At 55.2% G+C, this 21661-nt stretch overlaps 2 protein-coding genes and 2 non-coding genes across 5 annotated transcripts; 2 read left to right on the top strand and 2 right to left on the bottom strand.

Moving 5' to 3' along the window:
- Positions 1-634: 634 nt before the first annotated feature.
- On the top strand, positions 635-706 carry TRNAW-CCA (transfer RNA tryptophan (anticodon CCA)). The gene has a single exon. It is a non-coding gene; the product is annotated as a tRNA-Trp (tRNA).
- Positions 707-1095: 389 nt separating this feature from the next.
- TRNAT-AGU (transfer RNA threonine (anticodon AGU)) lies at positions 1096-1169 on the top strand. The gene has a single exon. It is a non-coding gene; the product is annotated as a tRNA-Thr (tRNA).
- A 2619-nt stretch (positions 1170-3788) lies between these two features.
- On the bottom strand, positions 3789-8994 carry MOGAT3 (monoacylglycerol O-acyltransferase 3). Of its 2 annotated transcripts, none has more exons than XM_070953958.1 (8): positions 8048-8994; positions 6870-6950; positions 6543-6650; positions 5955-6025; positions 5317-5521; positions 4670-4841; positions 4229-4431; positions 3789-4082 (listed from the first exon to the last, which is right to left on the bottom strand). In XM_070953958.1, the coding sequence occupies exons 2-8, from the start codon at positions 6934-6936 to the stop codon at positions 3928-3930; spliced, it is 981 nt and encodes a 326-aa protein (XP_070810059.1). In that variant the 5' UTR covers positions 6937-6950; positions 8048-8994; the 3' UTR covers positions 3789-3927. The 2 variants fall into 2 exon arrangements, with proteins under 2 accessions (XP_070810059.1, XP_070810058.1); XM_070953957.1 differs by lacking the exon at positions 8048-8994 and adding an exon at positions 7105-7447.
- Positions 8995-9000: 6 nt separating this feature from the next.
- LOC139324240 (2-acylglycerol O-acyltransferase 2-B-like) lies at positions 9001-15314 on the bottom strand. Its single transcript, XM_070953959.1, has 6 exons — positions 15197-15314; positions 14602-14780; positions 12656-12860; positions 12386-12560; positions 12053-12252; positions 9001-11161 (listed from the first exon to the last, which is right to left on the bottom strand). Exons 1-6 carry the CDS (start codon positions 15288-15290, stop codon positions 11007-11009), a joined length of 1008 nt encoding a protein of 335 aa, XP_070810060.1. The 5' UTR covers positions 15291-15314; the 3' UTR covers positions 9001-11006.
- Between the last annotated feature and the right edge of the window lie 6347 nt (positions 15315-21661).

Raw genomic sequence — 21661 nt, 5'->3', positions numbered from 1 at the left:
GTAGCCTCAGCCTCGCGGTTCGGGGGGACACTGGCCTGATTCTAACCAGCACGGCTGTTTTTGAACTCCTAGATGAGCCATTCTCCTCCCGGGCATAAAGGAGTAAGTGAAAAGCCAGGGACTCCACGGACAAAGAACTCGGACGGAGACCCCGGGAGGGACGGAATCGACCCAGATTCTTTGGGGATTGAACCTGGGTGTTGATGTTCCTTGCACCGGGGAACCCTCCCCTCCCCTATCCAGGCCCAAACCACGGACTCTGCCCCATAGGTCCAAAGCTCCCTTGCAGAGCCCTAAACCACGCTGAAGGGGCAGTCCGCGCCAAGGATGCCCCGGGGTCTCGCCGCCTTCCCCGCCCCGCCGCCTACGGGAAGCCTCCCCTGGCCAAGCTCCCCGCGACTCCCGCGGAGGGCGGCTGCCGAGACCCGTCCCAGCAGCTGCGTCTGCGTCTGCACCTCCCCCGCCCCGGCCCATCTCTGGAGGCGGGGTAAGGGCTGCGGGGTAACCCGCAGTGGCTGGTTGATGTGGGTGGGGGAAGGTGGCGGGCTAGCCCGACTCCCTCCGCTCAAGGCCGGCGCTGCCCGAGCGGGAGTGCCAGGCCCACAGGTGAGGCTGCCGGAGGAGGCTCGCCACCGACCTCGTGGCGCAACGGTAGCGCGTCTGACTCCAGATCAGAAGGCTGCGTGTTCGAATCACGTCGGGGTCAATATTCTTTTACTCCGGGCTGCGCTGACACGCAGGGGCAAGACGGAGCCTCCGGGTCGGGAAATTGGCTCCGCTTGATCATGGATGCACCGCTCCCTTCCCCCAACAGCCCTGAGTTCAGCTCCATCTGGGGATCCACCCCAGGCCAGGTCTACAACACTCGAACCTCCCCACGGCGCCCCCTCCCCAGCCCTCGAAGGGGGTCTCCGCCTCCTCCTGTCCCGCTCCCGTTTTTTGCTCGGTCACTCCGTCTCTTGGTTTTGAAAATTCTGTTCCGGGATTGGTCCGTCGCCGTCCCGTCCAACAACATAACTCCTGCCCGGGTTTTGCGATATGCTTATGCCAGCTTGCACTGAACAGCCAGGCCCGCGCGGATGCTAGCCGGCGGGTGGCGCCGTGGCTTAGTTGGTTAAAGCGCCTGTCTAGTAAACAGGAGATCCTGGGTTCGAATCCCAGCGGTGCCTTTTGCGAGCCTCCCATTTTGCGGGTGGAGGCCGGAGGTGGCCCCAAGCGCCGCGGAAGGCGGCGGCGGCCCTTTCCCTCGCAGCCATCCCTAGAGGGCGGCCCTTCCCCATTGGCATAGATTCAAGCCCTGTAAGGAGACCGGGGGCCGACCAGCGCCAGCCATGAAGAGCAGGGTAGCGGGGCCGGAGGGCCGCCGAGGGCTACCTGAGGCCATTGGAACCTCGCGGTTAGCGGGTCAAAGGGAAAGACCCTCGAGGGTCCCCTCCGGCCGCCCAGGTCAAGGCCGGAAGGGTCTGCCGAGCGCCACCCACCCGCCGCGACTCCCTCCTGGCTCCCCCGAAATGGGGAGGCAACACTTAGAACGTTCAATCCTGGGGCTGGAAGGAACCTTGGAGGTCTTCTAGTCAAACCCCTACTCAGGACAGGATGTGTACCATCCGGTCAAATGGTTGTCCAGTCTATTTTTGAAAACCTCCAGTAATGGAGCACCCACCACTTTTGGAGGAAAGCCGTTCCACTGATTGTTCTGGCAGTCAGATTTTTTTCCCTTCATTCTAGGTTGGATCTCCCTTTCATAAAAAAAATATGTGGCGAGAAAGTCAATCCCTTTTTTGTGATAGCCCGTCAAATCCTGGAAGACAGTAATCCTGTCCTCCCCAATGGTTCTCTTCGATTGACACACCTGATTCCTTCAACCGTTCATCAGGATTCCTCCTCCGGACCCCTTATCATCTTTCCATGGTTTTTCTGCCCTTTTTCTAGAGTCTCAGCATTTTTTAAATATTGTGATGACCAGAACTGTATGCAGTTTTCCAAGCATGGCCTCACCAGTGCAGCAGCAGCAGCAGCAGCAGCAGCAGCAGCACCACTTCTTGGGACCATGATGCTATCCCTGCTCTGTTGATGCAGCCTAGGATTGCCCCGGCCTTTTCACAGCCGTAGCACATTGGTGGCTCCTATTTGTCCACTAGGACTCCTAGATCCCTCTCACAGTTACTGTTGTTGAGCCAGGTACTCTTGTATCTGTGCATTTGGTTTTTCTTGCCCAAGTGTAAAACCTCTTTTCTCAGTGCTGAATTGCATTTTGATAAGGCCCAGTGTTCAGGTCTGTCAAGATCCTTCTCAATCTTGAATCTATGTTTCAAAGAGTTAGTAATCCCCACCAGCTTTGTGTGGTCTACAAATTTAGTGAGTTCCCCTTCTATCCCCTCATCTAAATCATTTATGAATTTGTTGAAGAGAACTGGGCCCAAGATGGAAACTTGGGGTTCCCCGCTGCATGGTCCCTTCCATGTAGATGAGTTCCATTGAGGATTATACGTTGAGTGCATTGGTCAACCAGTTACGAATCCATCTGGTGAGGATCCTGCCTATCTCATATTGTTCTATCTACTTTGTCTAATGACTTACTGAAGTCTACTTGGATGAGGGGTAACATGCAGCTTGCCCACCCCCACCCCCCCAATTGACAAGTGGCCCCCAGTTGCAAAGCCTCCAGCCCACAGGAGGGGCATCTTGTCATTTGTGTTCTTCTTCCATAGCCTCCTTTGGTCTAAGCTCCCTATAGCCACATCTGACAACTCCATGCCCATTCTTTAACAGATTAACAGAGTTGGAAGGGATCTTATAGGTCATCTAGTCCAACCCCCCCACCCCCGCTCAAGCAGGAGTCCCTACACCATTTCTGTCAAATGGCAGTCCAATCTTTTCTTGAAAGTCTCAAGTGATGAAGCTCCCACAACCTCCAAAGGCAAGCTGTTCCATTAGTTGATTGTTCTGTCAGAAAGTTCCTCTTTTCTAGGTTGAATCTCTCCTTGGTCAGTTTCCATCCATTATTTCTTGTCTGGCCTTCAGGTGCTTTGGAAAATGACCCCCTCCTTTCTGTGGCAGCCCCTCAAATATTGGAACACTACTATTATGTCTCCCCTGGTCCTCCTCTTCACTAGACTAGCCATGCTCAGTTCCTGTAACCGTTCATGTTTTAGTCTCCAGTCCCCTAATCATCCTGGTTGCTGTCCTCTGCATTTTTTCTAGTCTCATCTTTTTTATAGTGTGGTGACCAAAACTGGATGCAGTACTCTAGATGTGGTCTTACTAAAGCTTTATAGAGTGGTATTAGTACCTCACTTTATCTTGATTGTATCCCTCTGTTAATGCAATTTAGGATTGCATTGGCTTTTTTGGCTGCCGCTGCACACTGCTGGCTCATATTTAGCTGGTTGTCCACCAAGACTCCAAGATCCCTCTCACAGTCCCTGCTCTTAAGCCTGGTTTCTCCCAGTCTATATGTGTGCTTTTGGTTTTTCTTACCCAAGTGTAGGACTTTACTTTTCTCTACATTGAATTTCATTTTGTTAGATAGGGCCCAGCGTTCAAGTCTGTCAAGATCCATCTGGATCTTGAGCCTATCTTCTAGTGTGTTAGCTATTCCTGCCAGCTTAGTATCATCTGCAAATTTGATAAGTTCACCTTCTATTCCCTAATCTAAGTCGTTTATGAAGATATTGAAGAGTACTGGGCCTAAGACGGAACCTGGTGGCACCCCACTGCTTACTTCTCTCCGTGTAGACTTAGACCCATTAATGACTATTCGTTGAGTACCGTTTCATTTGAGTATAGTTTCATTCAATGCAGAAAGCAGACGTGAGTGCCACAAAATGTAACACTCTTTATTGGGACTGGGGAGCAGAAGAGGGGACCCCTGCCTGAGCCTGCAGCAGAGACAGGCGCCCGGTTCCCTGGCCGGGGAGCGGGTCCCTAGGTGATGAAGAGCTGCTGTGAGGAGGGGAGGCCACAGTTGCCCTTGTGCTCCTCGAAGAGTTGCTGCAGTGCCTGGACATAGAGGGCATGGTAGCGGTCCACCTCCTCTGGTTTGGGGTGTGGACACAAAGGGACGAGGATCGGCTTCCCCACTGCAAATGAGAGAGAAAATATGTGTGTTTGTGTGTCTATGTGGGAGAGAAAGTGCAACAGAAGGCTGATCCTTCCCTTCCAGTGCAGGCTGTCCTCCCACAGCCTGAGGTGGTGGTGGTGGGGCGAGAGAAGATCCCAGGCTCACCCACAACTGTGATGGGGGAGGGCTGGGGCAGGAGCCCCCAGCAGCGGCTGAAAAAGAGGCTGCGCCCCACGAAAAGGCAGGGAGCAAAGCCGGCCAGCTGCTTGAAGTGAAGCTGGAGACGGCGGAGGAGGCTGCCCTCGGGGAACTGAATCTGCCGGAAAATGTCATTCTCTCCGAAGGAGAAAACGGGGACGAGGTCTGCCCTGGAAACAGAAATGGGGAGAGTCTGCACAGGGGACAGAGACGAGAGCCCCCCCCCCCAGCATGGTGTTCTGCACTTTGGGCTCTCTCAGCCTAGAGCTTGAGAAGAGCATTGCTGAAGGCTGCTGAGACCTCTTCCACTGATAGGTGAGGAAGTGGGGACCCCCCCAAAAGTACCCCCATTCGCCCATTCCAGAAGCCCATCCCTTATTCCTGCCATGGCTGTAGGGAGACCCTCACCCGTGCTGCAGTGCAAGCCGCACGAAGCCTCGCCTGCCCGAGAGATGCAGGCGCTGCTCGCCCGGGTTGCAGTCCAGGGACTCTGTGGCTCCGCCCACCACGATGACCACCGCGTGTCCAGGTCCCGCTCGGAGCAGGAAGTCCAGGGACTTCTTGCTGACTGGCACCATCCCTGGAAGGGGACAAGGAAGGTGGGAGCAGAGACCCGAGTTTGGAGTGGGGGGAAAGCCGCTTCATTGTATAACTCTAGTGCGCCTTCGCATGGTGGCTGGATTCGCCACCCTCCCTGGGCCAACCAAGTGCAAGCGGGGCACCTGGAGCCTTCTTTGCCCTCTGCCTCCCAGCTCAGGGAACTGCTGACTCCCCTCCCCTCCAAGGAGATTCCCTTAGTGCTTAGTCGGTCTTCCCAAAGACAGACATCCAAGTCAGAAGCAGAAAGGTCCAAGGTGGAGGATGGATCCTCTCTTAGCTTGAGGCTGTGTCCCAAACACTCTAAAGAGAGGGTCACTGCAGCACTCTCCACCCCCCAAATCTCCCAAGCCTCAGAATGCCAGAACGGTTGGGACCCTGGTCTCGAAGGCTTCAAGGACGTGGGCCCAGAAACCAGACTGAGGTTGCTGGGGCTGGGGAAAGAAAAGGTTTCCCACCTGAGCTCATCAGATACTCGCGATACACAGGCACGTAGAAGAGACCAGCGAGGACGGCCAGGCTGGAGGACAGGCCGGGAAAGGCCCGGGAGAAGCCACATGCCTCCGTGCAAAAGGCAGAAAAGGCTCCCGCACAGATGATGCCATGGGGGTGGGACCCCAGGACGTAATTTCTGGTGGGTGGCAGTTCGGCAGTCTTCACCAGCTGGGGAGAAGAAGCAGGGGGAGAAGAGGACCGGTGGGGCTGCCTTCTCTTTCCCACACTGGTGGCCAGCCGCCCATAGGCAGAACAGGCCTGAATGCAAGTGGCAATGGGTTCCACAGGCTAACCATCCTGCCCAAAGAGAACCTGGGCCCTAATCAGCTCCCCATTTTCCAAGACATTGAGAAGCTGGACCTGTGGCCCTTTCTCCACCCACATCTGTGCTGCTGGCTGGGGCGGGTTTTCAGCTGCGGCCTTTCCTGGTGCTCTCCAGCTCCACCAGAATGACCCTTCTTGGGTTTTTCGACACTGGCCAAGAGTATGCCGGCCCCTTAAACTGGGGCCAGTGGGAAGCAGCCCTTTTGGGGGAGCTGCATGGGGCCGTGTCCCTTCAAAGGAGACCAGCTGCTGCGCCTCCACCCCGGGCTCCTCCTACCTTGATGGGGAAATAGTTCCTGTGCAGCTCCCAGACCTTCCATCGCCTGAACTGCTCGTTACGACGGCCTCCTGGCAGGACAAGCACAACAGCCAAGAGTGGGTGGCTGCTCCTGCAAGGAGAACAGTGGGGCCCGGCTCCCCACAAGGCCTAACTCCCAATGTTGGCCTTCTGAGGGAAGGAGGCGGCTGGGGCTGCTGGATCAGCAGGGTGGGGGAGGTGTTCAGTGGCCAGATCCAGCTTCACCGGGGGGGGGGGGGGAACCTGCATGGCCAAAAATCCACACAGACCGGGCAAGAGGGCAGCGCATTTTAGAAGGCCACTGCCCAAAGACCACGGTTCTTGTCTTCCCTTGGCCCCCATCCCCCGCCCAGCTCCACAACTGCATCCCACAGGAAAGGGGACCTGGTGTCCAAGCCCAACAGCACCCCCTTGGGGAGACACAGCAAGGGCCCCCAGGGTCTTGCTGCAGGAGAATCAGGAAGATGCCTGGCAGCTTGAAGCTCAGGTGGGCAGCCCTGGGTGAGGGAAGAGAGTGGGGATCCCAGGGAAGGAAGGAAGGAAGGAAGGAAGGGGGCAGCTGGGCACCTTGCATGGGGGTGTCCAAGTCCATAATCCACCAGACGAAGTAGAGCACGCTCAGGGACCAGAAGGAGGTGAAGAGCAGGTAGATGAGAAGCAGGGTGAAGAAGAGGCCTGTGGGGAGGGGAGGCCAGGCTTCACATGGTCCCCTGTCCCCCCAGACCCGCCTGTCTCCTTCCCGGAGGCAAAACTGCGCAAGTAGGGGAGGGCTCCTTGGGCAGGCCCACAGGAAGCACAGGAACCCAGGCCCCTTTGCCCTGAGGAGCCGCCCTCTCCCCACAAAAGGAAGGTGGCTGGCCTGTGCCCACAGGCTCCCCCCCACCACGCTCCTACCGAAGAACAGGAAGGTCAGCACCCACTGCAGGACGCTGAGGGCTTCCAGCTGCTTGCGCAGGATCATCTTCTCTGGCTGACCTGTGGCAGGATACAAAATGGCCCACCAGTCCTGGAGCAGCCCCGACTCGCGGGGAGGGGGAGTATCTGAGCCAGGGTCTCAGTTGCTCCCCTGGCCGTCCAGAGTCCACCTGCTCCTTCCACCCAACTGCAGGGGAAGGGGGAGAGGACCTACTCCTGGGGGAGAGAGAGGCACCCGCCCGCCCGTCCATGTGGCTCCACGTCCTCCAGCCAGCTGCAGCTGAACTTTGGCCTCCAAGCAGGCAGGAGAGCAGGTGCTGCCAGCGGATAAGGAGGGAGGCCAAGCCACTACACAAGGCCCGCCTCCCCTACCGCCCGGGCCCTGTGGGGAGCTGGGCTGCCTGCCCCCCACACCCCCACTTGGCTCTGCTTGGACTGCCATTCAAGGAATAGGGATTGCAGCCTGGAGCCCTTCAAGGTGGGCTGGGCTCAGGTGGGGGGGGGTCAAAGGTCAGCTACCAGCAAAGCTCAGGGCTGGGCAGACACAGCTTCGGGCCCAGGTTCCCCACCCCCACCCTGCCTAGGCTGGAGACGAGGCTCCTTGCTTCTCCAATGTGGTCTGAGTTAACGATTCCCCCCCCCCCCCGCCCCATGTCCTCCTCCCATTTAATTTCTAGCACCAGAGACGGCCAAGGGCTTTATGGGGCCAAGCTTGGAGCAGATGCTGCACATGCTCAAAGGCTCCCTTGCCTCCTTTTGCACCCAAGCCAGCCAGTGGAGCCCACCCAGGACCTGAGTTTTGGGGGTCCTGCAGCAGCGGAGAGGAAGCAGCAGCCCCGGCCTTGAAGTGAAGAAGGCGGGCAAATCCCAAGGCCTCCTTCGGCTGGGCCCCTCTACTTGCCCTGCCCTGGGAAGAGAGAGCTAGCCAGCACAAGGGAGACTGCACACACACACACCCGCCTGGCCAAACCCGGTTGCTCTTTTTGCCTCATCTCATCAGACCCCGGCTGACCCTCCCTGCAGTCCCATCTCGACCCAAGGCAGCCCCACAAACGCGACCAAGAGAGAGCCCATCACTGGGAACTTCCATATACACACGCACCCCTTCTCTCTCTTGAAAGGCCCCACAATACAACTCCCCCAGACACAGGGCTCACCTGGCTTCCTTAGACTGGCCAGCCAATCAGATCCCTAGGATTCCGGATCCCAAGGAAATCCATCAGAGGGCTCCCTAGGGAGTAGCTGGGAGTTAAAAAGAAAACCTGGATGGCTGTAATTGGAATCACCGCAGCGAGCCCACCAGCCCAGGCCTGCTGCAGCTGCCCTTATCTCCAAGGACACGCGGGGCTCTGTTGTGCCCCAAAGAGTACCTCCAGCAGCTCTTGCCCTGGGGCTGGGCTGCACCCGGGGCGACACACCCCGGCTTTTGCTTTACAGGCTGGAGAGCCCTTTGCGCTTCCCTCTCTCCGAGACGCCTGGCCAGGGAGAGAGGACTTCCCCAGGGCGAAAGCAGTTGTGAAACCTGGCCAGAGGGAGGAGCGGCAGCTGAGCCCCCTACTCCCCGCCACCGGACTCCGAGGGAGCTGGCCACACTCAGCCTGGCTGTGAGATGACTTGGGGCAGCTGAATGCAGAGCTGAGCAGAACGGTGGCCAAAGCTGCTGAGAGAGACCTCTTCCGAACACCAAGCAGTGGCGGCTGCTGGACGGTGCAGCCCGGGACACCACCAGCATCTCACAAGTCAGCTGCCGCTGTCAAAGTGGGGGGGGGAGGGGGGAGAGGGTGCCACTTTGGATCGAGGCCTGCAGTAGCAGCCCGTTCTTGCTCCCCCCCCCCACTGCTGCACCCCTCCAAGATTGTCTAGGAGGGACAGGAGAGGAAAAGGGGATCCCCACTCTGCATTTGCCACCTTTCCCAGCAAGTTGGCACAGGCCTGCAGTTCTGCCCACCCATTCAGCCCAGCCGAGTGGCTTCCCCCATGGTTGCAAGGCATTCCCCAGTGGGCCAGCAACCTCCCCAGCATCTGGGAAGCCAGGGCCGTAAAGCCCCAGCCCTAAGGCCAGGCAGAAGCATGGCTTCCCCCAAGCCCCATCCACAGTGGACATCCACAGGGGGAAGCACTCCACGCCCCCCCGCCCCATTTAGTCTGGCACCCCAAACAAGCTTCAGGCTGATGTTCCCCCACACCAGACACCCACTTGAAGCCCCACACGGCCAAACACCTGGTCTCTTGGGCTGCCCCCTAAGAAATGGCCTCCTTGCACCCCAACAACCCCCTTGCTTCCTTGCTGGCCAAGGCAGATACCCCCTCCTCCCCCACTCTCTCCTTGCCTCCCAGAACAAGCAGGATCCTTTCTCCTTCAGAGGCCTGTGGGGAGCAAAGGATGTGTGCGTTTGTGTGTGTAGCTGCCATGCCTGCCATCAGAACCTCTCCCTGTGCCCCCAGTGCAGATTCTGTCCTCCCCAGAATTTTCTGCTTCACAGCAGCTTCCCTACCCCCCAGACCTGCCAGTGCCCACAGGTGCCCGTTGCAACTCTACTTTGCCCTCCATTTCTTCCCCACAGCTCGGTGCAGGCTAAGTGCTACTGCACCACCCCGCCCAGGCCTCAGCAGGGCCTCCCATAGAGGTTGCCTGCCCTCTCTGACCAAACGGGAGACGCCCCCCCCCCCTTGACCAAGGAGCCTGACTGGCGCAGCAGACTAATGCTACTGTTAAAGGTAGTATTTAGCTTGCAATTACTGCCTGCAATTACTGTGAGCTCAATTCTCACCAGGCTCAAGGTTGACTCCGCCTTCCATCCTTTCTAAGGTAGGTAAAATGAGGACCCGGTTGTGGGGGAAATAAGCTGACTTTGTATAAAATATACAAAAGTATGAAGGCTATTGCTTAACGCATTGTAAGCCGCCCTGAGTCTCCAGAGAAGGGCGGCATATAAATCAAAAAAAGAAAAGAAAGAAAAAGGGAACTGAGCTCTTTCTTGTGCTCAGCTCTGAGGAGGATTTGATGCTGGTCTCCTCCTCCTGTATTACGGGGAGCCTAGAAACAACTGGTGGTGGGGCAGGCACAGAGTGGTTTGAAGGGAAGGAGATGTCTTTCTGCAGGGCTGGGCTGCTGCCACCAAGCCAGGGTAGCAGGGCCTCCACATGAAGGCATGGAGACTGGCAGTAGATGGCGAGCCCCCCACGATCAGACCCACCGACCCGCCAGAGATGGAGAGGATGGCTAATCCTGGAAGCTGGTCTTGGCCTGGCTGCCGGCTGCCAGAGCATCTTTTACAGACCCTGGCTGCTCCTCTTTCAAAAGCCCCCTCCCCATTTTGCATGGTCTTTTTGGGAAAGCCAAGGCGCTCAGTTCGTAAAGGCAGCCTGGCTGGAAACAGTAGGCAAGAGAGCTCCGGGACTCGTTTGCCTGCCAGGTCCAGGCAACACCCACTGTCTGCATCTCAGGCGCTCCCCCACCCAGCGGGCACTCCTCCGCCTGCCAGATGCCCAAATCTGCCAAGAGCCCAGCAACTTCTGCACTGGCTGAGGGGGGGGGCCCTCCAGCACAGTAACCCTCAGTCACCCCAGCCCCACGCTCTCTTCCCCCTGGCTCTCACATGGCTCTGGATCCCCACTGGCTGCCAAGTTGCAGTTTTTGCTCTCCAGCAGCCCCGAGTGCAGGAGGTAGGAAGGCTGAAGACCTCCAGGGCCCTTGCCCCCTGCCCTGTCCCCCTGGGCTTCCTCTACCCTCCACGGCATTGAGTACTTCACTTTATTTCTTCCAAAGGAAATGTCACAGTTGGGTACCTGGCACACAGGACTGTTTGTGCAGCAGCCCAGGAGTTTGCCCTCCTCCCCACAAGAGTCTGACAGCAAAATTGCTTTTAAGGCGGGCCTTTGGCATCACCAGCCTTTGATGCCAGCTCTGCAGGGTCGAGAGTTCCACTCCCAGCCATTCTCTGGGCACCACTCTGATGCTGCCTGGCAACGAGGGAAGCTTGAACTCAACACTTCCAGAGCATCTTTGATGAAAGCTGCCCTAAAAGACGGTGCCGGCTCCTCCTGCAGCTGCGCAGTCCTTTCGCCCGGCCCAGGTGTGGCTCTGGGTGTCCCAGGCCAGCCCTTCATGCCCAGCTAGGTGAGCGTCAGGTGCTTGTCTTGGGGCAGCCCATACTTGGCCTTGTGCTCCTCAAAAAGCCAAGTCAGCTTCTCCAAGTACGTCTCATGCAGCTCATCAATGGCTTCTCGTGATGGATGGGGCATCTTGGGCACTGTAATCGGAGCTCCCACTAAAAGGTAGGGGGCAGGAAAGACATGAGAAATGGAATAAATAAAATAAACGAATGAGCCATCAGATTGCCCGCAAACAGCTCCCTTTGAGGCACCAGGGAGAAACCCCCTTTAGTAAGAAATGAGGCTGAGGGGGTGGGGGAGACCCTGGACTGCCCCTTCTTGCAGCCAAGTGAAGTCAAGCAGCCCCAATGCTCCATCCTCCCCCACCCAGTAGCCCCCTCCTCCGTCTGAGGCTCTGGGGAGGCCTGAGCTGCAGGAGTACCAGCCTCCCTTGCATAGGGAAGACCTACTGAGCTCGGTCAGCAAGAGGGCTTCAACAGCAGGCTTCATCCCATCAGCAGAACCATTATTGCTGAGAGCCTCAGCCCAGCCAGGCAAGGTCAGGGTCAAGTCCTGGGGGATATTGGAGTGCGCTACATAAGCCTGGAGTGGGCCTCACTCCCCATAGAACTAACTAGAATTAGGGCACAGGGAAGAGTGTCTGCTGGAAACTGCCAGCCGCATCAGCCCTCCCCCTTCATGTGGTCAAGTGTCTGAGCTGCCTTGTCCCACAGCATTGCAACACAGCATCTCCAGCCCCCTCCCCCGCCCCGCCTGCAAGGCCCCAACCAAAGTCCAAGGCTGTTGCCCCACTGAGGGGCTGGCTCAGAGGGGGTTGCAACACAGAGACTGGCAGCTGACTGTTGCATCACCAGAGGGAGGTCACTTTGGCTTGGATAAATGCTGGCATATCTGGGGGAAAGTGCTAGGAGACAGTTGCCCAAGATGGAGGCAGCCCTGCCCAAATGGGGGTCCTGTCATGGGCAGCCATGACCGACAAGATCCAAACGGTTCCCCGGCAACTGACCAGCCTAGCATCCCCTGGGAGCTGCAACAGACACACTCACCAACTGTATAGATGGGTCTCCGGAAGGGCAGCAGGCCGAAGTTGTATTGGAAAACGCCTCGAGCATGGAAGAGAGGCAGGGCCAGCCCCATGACCCTCTGAAGCCGTTCCTGCAGCCTGCGGATGACGGAGCCTTGCGGGTTAGAGACTTGATTGAAGAGCTCGTTCTCCCCGAAGGAGAAGACTGGCACCAGCGCTGCTCTGCAAGGAGGAGGGCAGTGCTCTGGTCAGAGGGAGGATACACCCTGCCGGTTGGAGCCACTCCTGACCATGCCCAGGTCTCCCACTCCTCACCCCAGCCTTGCAGTGCTGTCAGAGACCCCCTGCCCCTCACCCGTGTCGCAGGGCCATCTTGATGAAGCCTTTGCGACTGCGTAGCTGAAGGGTCAGAGCCCCCGGGCGAGCGTCCAGTGACTCCGGCGGGCCCCCCACGGCGATGACAGCCACCTGCCCGCCGCCTTTGTGGCCAAGGAGGTAGGAAGCACTGGTCTTCTCTGAAGAGACCAGTCCTAAAACGAAAAGAGCAGAGGGGCTCAGAGCAAGACTGCCCTGGCCACCGTCGCTGCCTCGCAGTCCCTTCGTGCCTAGATGCCCAAGAGCTCACCCCCACTCATGATGTAGTCACGGAAGAAGGGGACCTTGAACCAAAAGGGCAGCATCAGGAGGTGAGGGGTGAGCCCCGGGAATAGCTGAGAGAACCCCGTGGCTTCAGTGCAGAAGTTCCCAAAGGCACCGGCCACCAGGACGCCGTGGGGGTGGAAGCCGAAGACGTAATTGTGGGAAGGGTCCAGCTCTGCCGTCTTCACCAGCTGCCAGGGGAAAAAAAGTACAGAAAAAGTCAGGTGGAGAGGAGCGCTCAAATTACTGAAGTATAGTGGATCAGGAATGGAGGCAGTGGCCCTTCAGATAACAGACCCTGCAGTTTTCTACCCTGGGATGGCCCCTGGGGAGCTGCCGGGGCTCCCTGCATTTTTCCAAACCAAAAAAGGCTGAAAGGAAAGAGATTCCCCCAAGCAGGGAGGCTGCTAAGACTTTGACCGGGCACAATATCCAGGACTGCTTGCTTCTCCACTCTGCCCAGCTTCCCCCTCAAAGGAAGCCCTGCAGCAGCCTCCTCAGGATGCCATTCAGCTTGGCAGACAGGTGTGTGTGTGTGCGACTGGGGAGCATAGCCAACTGATGAAGCCTGAGATAAACTCTTGCTTTAAGGAAGTCTGGGAGCACAACTTTAAGCCCAATAGCCCTCAAAGAGATGAGGGGTGGACCCCAAATACTTTTGGGGAGCCCAGCTTCAACCAAAAGTTAGTTTCAAGGCTCTGTCTTCTAGGGGGGGGTGTCTCTCTCTAGGAGCGCTTGGAAGGCAACCGAAGTTCACAGAAGTATTAGCAAACTTAGTGAGCTCCGTCTTAGACACTCCCACCCACCACCCACCAAAGAAATGTTCAAAATAATGCTTGCAGTTAAAGAAACAGATCCTGATCTGCCCAAACAAACAGAAGGAAATTTTATGCCAATGAAACATTTGCGGCTAGCACTTTCATGAAGTAGTTACAGATGGTGAGAATCAATGTGAGCAAGCAGGGGATCAAGGAAATTAGTAAATAAATTGATTTAACAATCCAGCAGCACAGCTGCCTGAATTCTGACTGTTAGTTACATCTCAGGGCTACCAATTAAAAATGACACTATTTTAGAATATTTATAAGCAAAACAATATTTACAATGGCATTTACAAACCAAATTGTCACGTTTAACTGGAGACATAAGAGGAAACTTACAGCCAAAGAAAATGCAATAGATCAAAGAACAATGGTCTTCAAGGGTGGCCTAACTGTTTAAGCTACAATCCAAACTGCTTCATGGAATTCAGTAAGATTCCCAAATTATGAAATTAGTGGATCATTTCATATCAGATTTTCACCATCGCAGTCTGCCTATTATACCAAGACGTTTTAAACTCCTTTCCTGGCCAAGCCCCTTCATTGGAGGCTTTTCATGGGGGGGGGAGGGTGGTGGTGGTGCCCCACAGAGGTGGCAAGCACAGAGGCGTGTGGGTGTGATCCATCTTCCCTGCCAGGCACCCCAGCTGGGCCACCCCTGCTCCCCTCCTGTCACACCCCTCCTTCTCCAGGCCCAGCTAAGCTGTCCAGGGACGGAAGCCTCTCCCTACCCAATTGCAACCGAGAGTTTATCACTTTTAATAAAGGATTAGACTAAAAAGGGCCGACGCTTTCTGACGGGGGAGGGGGAAAAGGGATGGCATTTGCGTAAGGGGAGGCTACGGAGCAACACCGGCTTGATAATGGAGGAGAAACCGAGGTTTAGGCAGTGCCGTTAAAAGGAGGGCGACCCCGCGGCGCTTGGCTGGTTTTCCTCAAGAAGTTCCAGCGCCGCTTCGGGCCCTGCGTTCCCCCGGCCCGCAGCACTTTGTGGCCAAGGCAGTGTTGGTGGAGCCGGCGCCCCCCCCCCCCAGGAAGAAAGTGGGTGTCCCGCCAGGCCTGACCCCCACCCCCCCGCTAGTACAGGGAGCCTCCCGGTTCCTCTGCTCACCGTGATGGGGAAATAGTCCCGGAAGTATCGCCAGACAGCCCAACCGCGGACCCAGGAGGAGCGGCGCCCGCCGCGAGACGGCGTCTCCCAGTCCAGGTAGAGCCAGGCGGCGTAGCCGAGGGCCAGCAGCCAGCCGTCCCCGAGCAGCAGCACCAGGTAAAACCCCAGGCAGCACTGGGCTATGAGAGAGGTAGCGGGTGACTATCTCCTCCGCCTCGCCAGCCCCCTGCAGCTGCAGCTGCGGCATTCTGCACGTGCTCAGGAGCCCGCCGCTCCTGCTGCTCCCGCCCGCAGACAGCCCCCGCTGAACGGAAATGGCAGCGCCCTGCAGGACTGGAGCGGTCGGGCTTGGGGAAGGCAGCCCCGCGTGGAGCAAGGCAAGCCGCCGCCCCAGAGCTCGAGTGGCCGGCAAGAGCCGAGCCGGGCGCTGCACCTCCCCGCCCGCCTCGGCTTCCCTTCGCGGCTGCCCTGGTCACGACCGCCGGTCAGCGCTGCCTCTCCTGCTACCTCGGCCGCGGCCGGGACACAACCAACTTTGCCGCCGCCGCCGCCGCCCCTTGCCAAGCTGCCGCCGACGGCACCATCCCGTCCTCACCCAGCGCCAGGAAGGAGAAGACCCACTGGAGGACGGCGGCCGTTTGGAGGCGCCGCCGGAGCGGCAGGCGCAGCGGGGCGAACCGGAGCCACATGGCCAGCGCGACGGGGTCTGACGCCTACAGGTTGCCCCCGAGCGCAGCTGCAGCTTATCACGGAGAGACAAGCTCCTCCTCCGCGAGGCCCCGCCCCGCCCCGCTCGCTCGCCCGCCCGCGAGGTGGGGTGGGGGACGGTCCCCGACGGCGGCTCCGGGCTGCCTTGTCTTAGGCGAATCGCAGCCGCTCAAACGAGGCGGCGCAGGGAAGGGGGTGGGGGTTGCTGGAGTGGCCCCAAACCCACCGGAAGAGCTCCATGGGAGCCGCTGACCTTCGCACAGCCTCCAGCACGCCCCCCCCCTCCCGCACGCATGGTAGAGAGTTGGGTCTGAGCCCAGCCGCTGATATTTCTGGCTTCTCCCACCCCAGGCACGGCTGTCAGTGGCGTTTTCCTCTCCCCCACCCCCCCGGTTTTGGGGTCTTCGCTGGCGGCTCAGGTGGAGAGGCACCGACCCCCTGGCCCTTCGCCTGCAGCTTTTCTGCTGGGCCTTCTCTTCCTCAAGGGAGCTCCCCCCCCCCCCCACCGGGGAGGCCTGGATCTCACTGCTCTACCTGAGGGTGGCACTCTTCGAAGACACAAGCTGAGCTTCACACACACACACACACACACACACACACACACACACACACACATCACAAGGGGAGCAGATGTAGTTTCACCAGTCTGTGAACCACCACCATGTCGAATGTGTGCCCAATGTCTTTCACCCCTAATAGCTTACGTCACCCCTTTCCTTACACCACTCCAAATGAGCTAGCAATCCATGCTGACTGCTGGCCAGCCCAGCCTCTGCTTGGTTCCAGAGGAAAGAGCAGAGACAATCCGAGGTTCCTCTGCAGAGGCTTGTGGCTGAGTTTGAGGGCGCTCAGCTCCCGTGGAAGGAGGGGTCCTTCTTGGCCTGCAGCCAGGAGTCAGCTTTCTCTCTATACTAAATGCTGGCCTCGTTCCCTGGCCTCCCTGGATCTCTCTGCTGACCTTGGGGGCCCCTGGCAAACCCACCCACCCCCTTTGAGAGAGTTTGCTTGTGGCGAATGGGAAGGAGACCCTCTTTACCCCCCCAATAGGGAGCACCTCCAAAGAATTGGACCAGAAGCTGCAGCCCTGTGAATGGGATGGACTTGGGGTGGCGCTCCCTTGAAGGTGTGTGACATATGGACTGCTGTTCTGGGCTGGAGATTTTTCAAGGGGAAGGGGCTCAATGCTAGGCCCCCCTTACAGCATCTGATAGTTCGTGGGAAGCTGGCCAGTTGGGCCATGAGGCCAACCTGTGGCTCTTGGAGCCTGAAGCTGAGTACATCCAGAGGGGGAACTGCACAAGAGGAAGTGGCAAGTAGGCGGGCCCCATGCTTGGCAGAGGGAGGGAAGTGCATTCACCCTTTCTAAACACATAGCTGCTCCCTGCAGTTTGGGGAGAACACCACTCCTCCGCCACCCATCATGGCAGCTGCTCCTGGCTGGAGAGAATCTGCCCCATGGCAAGGGGATACCTTGGCATCTTTGAAAAGCAACAGAAATCATGGTTGCTGGGCAGAATGGCTCTCTGTTCTTTCCAGGATCAATGGCCTTGGGAGGAGTTGCTGTGGAATATGAGCCTTGGGGTAGGAAGAGGACCCAGACGGGCACTTTGGGCAACTTCTGCATTCAGGGCAATGACAGGCTCTTTCTGTATGCTCACGGAATAGTGTCCAAGGCCAGAAAGATGGGCCTGACTCTTTCCTGCCAGAAGTGTTGCAACAGATGACATGAAGATGGCCTCTGCTGTGCCAGCTGGAGCTGGGCAAGGTTTAATGGGCGCTCCCAGCCTAGGAGTGGGACTGGTGAGGGCAGAAAGAGGCCACAGACATCAGAGGGGCCTCCCTGGCTGCTCCTTCTTCACCGGTGCTGCTGCTCTCCCGAGACTCTCCCTTGTTCCTCTCTGGAGAGACTTGAAGCAACAGCAGCAGCAGTACCACGGTAGATGGCGGAAGAAGTCTTTCAGCAAAATCAGCAGAAATTGCTTGCAAAAATGTGTTATTAACTTTATTAAGGATGAACAGAATGTATATATTGATCACACTTCTATACTACAGAATACTACAGAATAGTACAAAATACAATTGTAGAAGGCTGCAGTTTAGAAAAATTATAAAGAGAAATTAATTTTAAACTAGGCCAGCTTTTAAGATCATACTCTGAAAACTTCATATCCAAGTGTCGATTTTTTAAAAATACTAAACATTTGCATTCTTTTTTATGGCAGGAACACTTCTGTGTAACTCAGACTGAACTTGTAAAAAGCTAGATCTTCAGGGAGGCAAGTGCCCCCAAAGTGGGCATTAGGAGGGGGTGTGGGGGGTGGGTGACTAGAGGACAATTGTTTGGTGGCTGCCATGTGTCCTTCTGAATGTGCTTCCTAATAGCAGCCCCCTGCCCTTTCTCTCCTGCCCAACGTTCTGCAAATACTGTAGCCTGAACCATCCATCTGGAAAGAACAGGCAGGGAACCTTTGGAAAAGGGGCAGGGGACCCCAACCTTCTCCTCTAGTCTGCATTGCCTGCCTGTCTGCCTACTGCAGGGAGGGAGAGGGGAAGGGGAAATACATCTTTGGGCAGAATGGGAGTTGCACATGGACTGCACTGTCTTCAGGGACATCCTTGCCTGTTCCCACGCTCACAGAGCCAAGAAGTCAGAGCTGATGCAAAAGGGTGGAAGCCAAAGAGTAGGGTTGGGAGTCACTGGCTGTGGCAACACCTGTGCACCATGCTACCAAAATGCAGGTGGGCTGATGGGTCAGCAGTATCAGAAAATGGCCCTAAAGCCAGCATGGAGATGGTCTTGGGAAGACAAGGACACAATTCTCCTTCTTCACAGGTAGGTGCTTGGGGCTGGATGAAGGTCACGCCCGAACTTTAATTGCTGGGAGAAGGGTTGGAGGGCAGAGTGCCAGGAGGTGAGAAGGAAAGACATGGCCAGAGGTTGCTCCCCTCCCTGGAAAACCAAGTCTGTAGGCAGTCCTGAAGTGTGAGACCAGCTGGCTTCTTCTGCACTGCCTCTGTTTATGGAGGCTCTGCCTTTCTAGAGGATGGCTGTTACTGTCAGTTTAGGCAGCGTAACTAGTATTATGAGATAAACCCAGGAGGAAAACCCAGCACACAGCACACAGAGCCTTTTAGATAAACAACTGGTTTTATCTACAGTTGGAATGTTTACAAACATATACGTGGTTAAATACCTTTGCAGCAGCATTCTGTCCATCAGCCAGACTAATCCACATTTTCCTTGCTGGTTTCAAACCAGAAAACACATGTGGATCATTAACAATATGTTGGCTTGCTCCACTATCCAAGAGCCACATATTCCTGTTGTGTTCAGTTGTTGATGCTACAAGGGAAAACAACGCTGGAGAACTGCTCCACGTTTGCTGATTAATTCTCGCTGCCTCTCTGTTCCTCCTCTGAGGACAGCAACTCTGGAGATGTTCAATAGAACCATGTGTAGCATCTCTTTGCAAAGTTAACTCTTTCAGCTGCTCTGCCAGCATCCTGGACTGTTGCAAATGCTGGTTTGTGTTCTCTTCTCCCTTTTCTCTCCAGCCATTTCTGCTCCTCCTCCAACAAATGACCAATCAAGTACACCATTGTTGCATGGACTCAAGAGTGTTCACAAGAATGTCCCATGAATTATCCAAGGAACTAAGGACCACATACACCTTGTGTGCTTCCATATATTTCATTCCCCTTTCTTCCAACTTGAGGAATGTCCACCTCATGCTCTGCAAATGTGTGGACACACACTCTCCTGGCTTCAGCTGTGTCTTATACAGCCACCTAGTCAGCAAAACTTTACTGCTCGCAGTCTCTCTCACATACATGCTTTGCAACGTCTCCTGGCACTCTTTCGCATACTGGAGACCCCTCACGTGTATTAGCTGACTGTCCTCTAGGGCAAGAATTATGCTGGCTAATGTCTTTTCGTTTCTTCTCTGGTCTCCATCATCCAGGACTGCTGGTGGATTAGTAACAATCGTCCACAACTCCTTCCTCCGTAGGTACATTTCCATGTTCACATTCCAAGAGAGGTAATTTGTCTCATTCAGCCGACTGAGTAAATGTCCTCCCATTACACTGATGGAGGCCATGCTGCCTGCTAACCATGATTTAAACCACTTACTCTGGTGCAAGCTCACACTGGGATTCTCTTCTCTCTAGTTACTCTCTAGTTACTATTCACTCTGCCCCTCTCTCTGGACTGGGCCCATAACCTGACAGAGTTTAGGCAGCGTAACTAGTATTATGAGATAAACCCAGGAGCATAAAACAGCACACAATGCCTTTTAGATAAACAGTGGTTTTACCTACAGTGAAATATTTACAAACATATATGTGGTTAAATACCTTTACAGCAGCATTCTGTCCATCAGCCAGACTAACCCACGTTTTCCTTGCTGGGTTCAAACCAGAAAACATGTATACATTAAATACTGTAACATTAGAGAAGCTGCTGTAAAAGGGGAAGGTAATGTGTATGTACCAGAAATAGACGCTACATTGTACAATGTGTTATATGTACCTGCTTTTGAGCATAATTTATTAAATATATCTATGTTAGACAGGCAGGAGTATGAAATAATATTTGCTGGGGGATTATATACAATTAAGAGAATGATAGACAGGTAAATAAACCAAAGTGAGGAAACTTTGATAAGCAGGCAGATAAACCAAAGTGAGCAAAGGGAAAGAGAAAGCAAAGGTATCCAGCCAAGTGATGGTAAACAGAATGTAATGGAGATTAATGAGAGAGTGTACAGTCAGTAGATAATAACCGTAGGAGCAGGTCCAGCTATAGTAGTAATGATGTGTGTAGCAATGAGAGCAGGAACCGAAGCAGGAGGCACATCCATAATGAAAACAGAGAGCAGCGTGCATATGTTAAAGCATACAGTGCTAGATATGAACCCCAAAGATACCATGAAATGGTGTTATAGAAGAATGTTACTGAATGTAAATGAAAATGAAAACAATGCTGCATGTATAATAATGGTGACAGGAGATCGCATTAGGAATGGAAGGAAACATGTAGACGTTGTAAACCATGTAAAAATAATGTAATGGTAGAAAAACTGTTTTGTTAAAGAGTTTGGAATATCAGCTGTACAGCTTTAACTGGGAAGAGTGTCATGGTATGAAGAGTTAATCGCTGTAAACTGATGAGAAGTTGTAAGCTGATGCAATGGAATGAGGCAGCTGATGCAATGGAATGAGGCAGCAGGGTCACTGCCACTTTAAGAAGCTGGGTCAGAAGCTGCCTATATAAGGGAAGTCATTAGAGGGCGTTTCCTTCTCATGCATTATACTTTTTGTTTTTGTAGGGTGTATCATTGCTCTCCTTTGTATCAGTAGCTGTATAAGGTATTTAACCACGTATGTTTGTAAATATTTCACTGGAGATAAAACCATTGTTATTTATCTAAAAGGCTCTATGCTGTGTTTTGCTCCTGAGTTTATCTCGTAATACTAGTTACGCTAAACTCTGACAGTTACCCACTGCTAAGGCACCACCTCTTCCTCCTCCCTCATGGATGTGCCCAGCTCTTTCCAGACTCGGCAGCCACTCTCATGTTTCCCTCAGAAGTATTTCTAAATAATAAAACTTTGTGTGTATGTGAGGATAGTTTGGAAAAATCCAGTCAAAAGTAGTATGTATATGACCCCTGATCCCCAAATGTTAGCTTCTGTGGGGTCAGGCTCAGGCTCACCTTTTCAGAGTTAGGGCAGGCCAGCTTCATGACCCTTGGCATCTGCATAAGGGGGAGGGGGAACTGGCACAGCAATTGCCAGCTGGAGCTGGGGTCTCATTGCAGAAAGGGAAGAAGAAAGCAGCCAGGAATTGCTTGTGCTCGGTGTAGCGCTCAAGGCAGGTGCAGCAATGAACTGTGTCATGAAAATATTGTTAACCAGACAACACAGCAGATTAGAGGGTGTGCGTTTGGGGGAGGGAATCTCGGTTCCACTCAATCCCAGGTGATTTGAGGTTTTGGAGCGCTGGTGTAAATTAACTTTATTCCTGGCTGAGCCAGTTGAGCACCGAGATTGAACAAAAGTTGGTTTTGCCTTGACAGGAGCCAATGCCAAAGGGCACCCCAAAAAGCAGAGGCCACGGAGGATGCTGGAGCTCAACAGAAGGTGAAAGAACATGGAGATGAGCTCCCCCACCTATGTCCCAGGGAGCACCAACCCCAATTAACCTCCAGTAGGTTAATTTTCCTTCCTAGCCAGACGTTTTTTTGACTCCTGTCCTCGGTTCCCGCTGCGGTTCAGCCTCTGCTCCCCCACCCCGGGGCTCTGGGCTGATGCACCCGGAGCGATTCTCCGACAGCTACGCGGCCAACCT

The sequence above is a fragment of the Pituophis catenifer genome, unplaced genomic scaffold (genome assembly GCF_029215685.1).
Source record: "Pituophis catenifer annectens isolate HBS135680 unplaced genomic scaffold, rPitCat1.0.hap2 SCAF_15, whole genome shotgun sequence".
Taxonomy (NCBI): domain Eukaryota; kingdom Metazoa; phylum Chordata; class Lepidosauria; order Squamata; family Colubridae; genus Pituophis; species Pituophis catenifer.
Note: the sequence above shows the minus strand (reverse complement) of the source record. Positions and strands in the feature narration are given on the sequence as shown.